The sequence below is a fragment of the Plasmopara halstedii genome (genome assembly GCF_900000015.1).
Source record: "Plasmopara halstedii genome assembly, contig: Scaffold_42, whole genome shotgun sequence".
Taxonomy (NCBI): Eukaryota; Oomycota; class Peronosporomycetes; order Peronosporales; family Peronosporaceae; genus Plasmopara; species Plasmopara halstedii.
In genome coordinates, this window is record NW_020186963.1 from 14,777 (window position 1) to 19,440 (window position 4,664).

At 44.9% G+C, this 4,664-nt stretch overlaps 2 protein-coding genes across 2 annotated transcripts; one reads left to right on the plus strand and one right to left on the minus strand.

Annotated features, from left to right (window-relative positions):
- Nucleotides 1–1,308: 1,308 nt before the first annotated feature.
- PHALS_09373 (Uncharacterized conserved protein WDR8, contains WD repeats) lies at nt 1,309–3,034 on the plus strand (the record flags this gene model as incomplete). The annotated part of the gene is made up of 7 exons (XM_024722014.1): nt 1,309–1,579; nt 1,637–1,886; nt 1,942–2,023; nt 2,089–2,265; nt 2,328–2,539; nt 2,610–2,872; nt 2,943–3,034. 7 exons carry the CDS (start codon nt 1,309–1,311, stop codon nt 3,032–3,034), a joined length of 1,347 nt encoding a protein of 448 aa, XP_024571612.1.
- Nucleotides 3,035–3,122: 88 nt separating this feature from the next.
- Nucleotides 3,123–4,635, minus strand: PHALS_09374 (voltage-gated ion channel superfamily; the record flags this gene model as incomplete). Its single annotated transcript, XM_024722026.1, has 2 exons — nt 3,123–3,245; nt 3,307–4,635. The coding sequence occupies 2 exons, from the start codon at nt 4,633–4,635 to the stop codon at nt 3,123–3,125; spliced, it is 1,452 nt and encodes a 483-aa protein (XP_024571613.1).
- Nucleotides 4,636–4,664: the final 29 nt, after the last annotated feature.

Genomic DNA, 4,664 nt, shown 5'->3' on the forward strand with positions numbered 1-4,664 from the left:
ACATTCGTGCACATACGCAGCAAAATTTGCTAAGCGTTGAGTGATCGCTTAGATCAAAGCTCGCAGCTTCACCACACATCCCCACTGTGAGTGTGTCAGGATCGAATATACCTCCCTGTTGAATCGAGGACGACCACCGCCTGTGGTATCCACAAACGAACAAACACTTTCTGAGAAAGTCTGAAGAGGCGTGTCAGTTGACACGCCTCACCGCGTGTTGCTCGCTATCAGCGGCCCGTTGACGTATATAGAAGGAGGAGAGGTAAAGTGACATTTACTATTATAGCCAATAGGTTTTTAGCCTCACTTACCTGATAAGTAGTTCCAGTTGTGATACGACAGAACAGAAATAGGAATTTCAACTAAGCAGGGTGTACACTTGATGTGAGATATACAAATTATGTGGTCCACACTACATGTGTATTAGGACCTGGCCCATTACAACTGGATTGCACTTAACTTCCTGTGGCGTGGGTCGAATGGTCAATGCTTCTGGACCTTACGCTGTGTGGCGCGGGTTCGAGCCCCTCAGCGGACAAAATCCGTAATCGTACCAGACCGCAAAATATTACCGACAACAGCCAATAAGGACTTCGGGATGGCGACTCGTACAAATAAATCAAATATTAAAAATCAAGAAAAATACCCCAGCGGAATAAAGCAATGTAATATTCTAGTCAGGGCCGAGTAGGTATAGCCGTGTAATAAGATAATACACAGCAATTTTCAACTGGATTGCACTTAACGCATAATGCGGCAACGAGCAGGATTGTCATGAGACACGTAAACAATCTACTGAAGATGAAACGCCTATTTTGGTGCAATCGACCACCTTCACTCATTCAAAGGGTTTGCTGCATTTGGGTGCTTAACTCTATCACGCCACCAATCTTCAACTGAGCCGTGTCAAAGCCCCTACATTTGCTTTAGTAAATAAGGAGCTGCACGGCTAGCAACGACGTCAGAGATCCACTAAATTCCCTCTTGTTACCTTCGATTGCCGGGTACGTGGCTAGGTATAAAGTAGGCAGCTGAAGTGTGGCCGGTAGATACAATAATCTCCAATTTGAAATAGTTTTCTTTCCGGAGCACTATGTATTCTTAGACACATCAATGATGCGGTGCGATTCGTAATTAACTGATTTGTTGATATTAACACAGATCATAAAAGCAATTGCAAACTTTTCTGACCCAAACAGAGAATTTCTTTGTCGCATTTAAGCGGATATGTAGTGGCTTCTAAAAAATATCAATAACTCCGTATCAATACATATGTGTGAATAATCGATACGTGGACCACATTGCTGGATGGCATCTGTGTCAACCGCAATGCGCGTGACGCATGGGCTGGTGCGTTGGTCTCCGTGCAGTCTATACCTGGCATCTGCAGACAGCAACACTCTAGTCATTCGAGATGCTTTCTCGCTTCAAATTATACAACGCTACTCGACGTTGGGTGCGATACAGATGCTGTCCTGGTCTGAAGACTCCCAGTTCGTATTGACCGCCTCACTCAAACGCGCTGTGGTGCAGCTCTGGTCTGTGCAAGATGCGTCTTGGAATTGCAAAATTTCAGAAGGTATGGCTGGACTTGTTTACGCAAGATGGACACCCGATGTACGCCACGTTATGACAGTGTCCGATTTTCAGCTACACGCGACCGTATGGTCCCTTGAGGATCCGACAACCCGCTGCTCCATCCGTAATCCAAAACTAGCAGCCGACGGTATTAAATTTACAAAGAATGGGTTATTTCTGGCAGTACTGGAGCGACACGACTGCAAAGACTCCATCAGCATTTATAGCTGTGAGAGCTGGGAGCACACGGTTCATTTCTCCGTCGACAGCTACGACTGCGCCGAAATTGCATGGTCATCCGATAACGCGTACGTATAAAATAAGGAATGAAAAAGAATCTGATTGAAACATTTTTTGTCACAGGACAATCGCTGTGCGGGATACCAACTTGGAATTCAGACTTTTGGTTTATTCGCTCGATGGGACGCTTTTGACAAAGTACAAGGTACAGATCAATAGAAAACGTGCCTTACAAATAAATAGAAATGGATAAAATAATCGGCATGGCAGGCTTATGAAAACGCTTTGGGCTTGAAGAGTATGGCGTGGTCGGCGTCAGGCCAGTTTCTTGCGCTTGAAAGTTTCGACAATCACTTGCGTGTGCTGAGTCATGTCAATTGGAAACCTGTTGCGGACTTTGATCACGAAAGTATTGCCGTCACGACATCACATGCAAATCACGCAGCGGTAATATACAAGTTGAAGTTGTTTGCAAGAATCTGACTAATTTTATTTCATTTGCCTTGCAGATCGAATACGAAGAAAGCTTCGTGGATAGTGTCTTGAATCGACCGCAAGGAAAGCGTGTTGCTGTGACACAGCGAAAATCTGCACTGCTATCAAATTCGTTGCAGGCTGCTTCCGCGGCCTCACAGGCTGCCGGCGGCAAAAAGACTCGTAACATTTGTTTTGTGACACGAAAGCCACCCTTTTCCGTTCGCACGATCAGCTCCAATCCATTGTATGCAAAGTATATTCAATGCTTGCACTTCTGTAGATACACTGACGCAGCGATTTGCTATAACTGGCAGATCAGAGAGTCCGAAAATTGGCAAAAATCAGGTTCTTTGGAGTGCTGACTCTTCATATCTTGCTAGCAAATGTGATCAAATGCCGTACAATGTGTGGATTTGGCAAACAGAGACTTTACAATTGCATTCGGTTGTATCGCTACTCGAGTCGGTCCGCAGTTTTCGATGGGACCCCACTCACACGCGTCTTGCAATCACATCTGGAGTAAACCGTGTATATATGTGGACAACCGAAGGCGTTTCATGGATTGACATACCTTCTGGTACGTATTTATCGCAACACTTCGTCTACTTCCGGGCCTCTCTTGACTACTTCGTTTTATTGTCTGGTAGAATCGTTTCAAGCGCTGAGTCTTCAATGGGCACCATCTGGAGATGCTTTTATTGTTATTGATCGTCAGAGTTGTTGCCTCATGACGCTTTAACCAAATTTTGGTTTATTGTCTTCAATGCATGCTTTGCTTTAAAGCCACATGTGACGTTACTGGAAAAGCTACTTCACCACAATTGCTTTCATTTGATAACAAAAAGCAAATCGTGCGGGGAGACAAGTTCATCACCTGGTGGATTTGTGAGTACATGTTGTGGAGAATATGCGGTACTGGCACTTCGATAAATTCCTAGCGTCATCGTGTTCTATAATTACAACAAGGTGTGAAAGGACTTTTCGAGTGAGCAAGACGAAATCTGTACTCACCTCATTCTGGAGCAAACCTTCTACAAGCAGTGCATAAGGACGAAAATGATATCTTTCCGGTGCCGGAATTTGAGATAAGCGATGCCGCGATCTCTGTACCCGATTCGGCATCTTCATACTCATGTTTCCACTGATAACAAGTTGTGTCACCATTTCGATCATAAGTTGCTGGTTTGCACATGAGCCCATAAGAGCATCCATGATATTTGAGAAGTAAATATGGCCAGAAGCGTATAATGGGCTATAAAACGAGCTGTCCAAAAATTTGACGTCCTTCAGCAGATCACGTTGGTGTGGCTCGTTCGCTGCTGCCTTTGCATCAAATAAAGATCCATTTCGATCGATGAGAAATTTCACATTACTAGGGCGTATCATTTCAGCAACAATAAATGGCGTTGGTCGCGTTCGATTAAGCTGCAATCTTGACGCCTCGTTCTGCAACGCTTCACTAATAAATCGATGCGTTGTTATGGCGTCAACGTCTGCCATGTTCTCATCCATACCCTCTTGATCATTTTCACCGTCCACGCTATTGGTGTTTTCCATCCCACAATATGACATGATCAAAATACTCCGCGCATAAAGTATCCGAGCCGTGTGAAAGACGTGCATACTGAGTGGTGATCCACGCACAAAGTATAAGCGCTCATGCAATTGGTGTGCCCTTAAATCTTTCTCCTGCAGAGTCCGCTGCGTTATGAATATCAAACCAGCAACCTTTTCATTCAGATCACTAAGATTGGCGAGAAAGTCTTCGTAGTTGCTGGGGATACCGCACACAACATAATGGTCGCTCAGTGTTGTAGGTGGTGCGTCGCGCCGAAAGCAAAGAGACATATGACGGATTCGCGATCGTAGGTTTCCACTATTAGCAATGGATGGTCTGAGGAGAGAAGTTAATTCCAAATTTGAAGTGTGATACTCGTCTTCTTCTGTGATGTGTTCTGAAACCTGCACTAGAGCATCAGGTTGGTGCAGATCTTTCGTCAAACCATTTTCACTGCGCGTAGCAGCGCCAGCCAAGGTAGAGTCTTCATGTTCGACAATTTTTCGCGCAGTTACGTTTCCAGAACTGGGGCTTGGTGTTAGTCCTGGTGAGTGTTCACTCAGTTTTCTGGACAAGTATTTATCGCTTGAATGCACACTTTTATTTTGCGTAGTGTATTCTGTGAAACTCCTAGCACTTTTTGCACTGTTAGCACTCAACAAACGTCGGCCTGAAACAGATTTGACCCCGAAAAAATCTTTCGCCTGATCACGCGGTGTGGTGTCACTTTCCATGAGCTCGGGTGGGGTCAAAGCAATGAGTGGATTTGCTGGCTTCGGCATAATTTGATCCGGTAAGTCGGTTGTGTCCG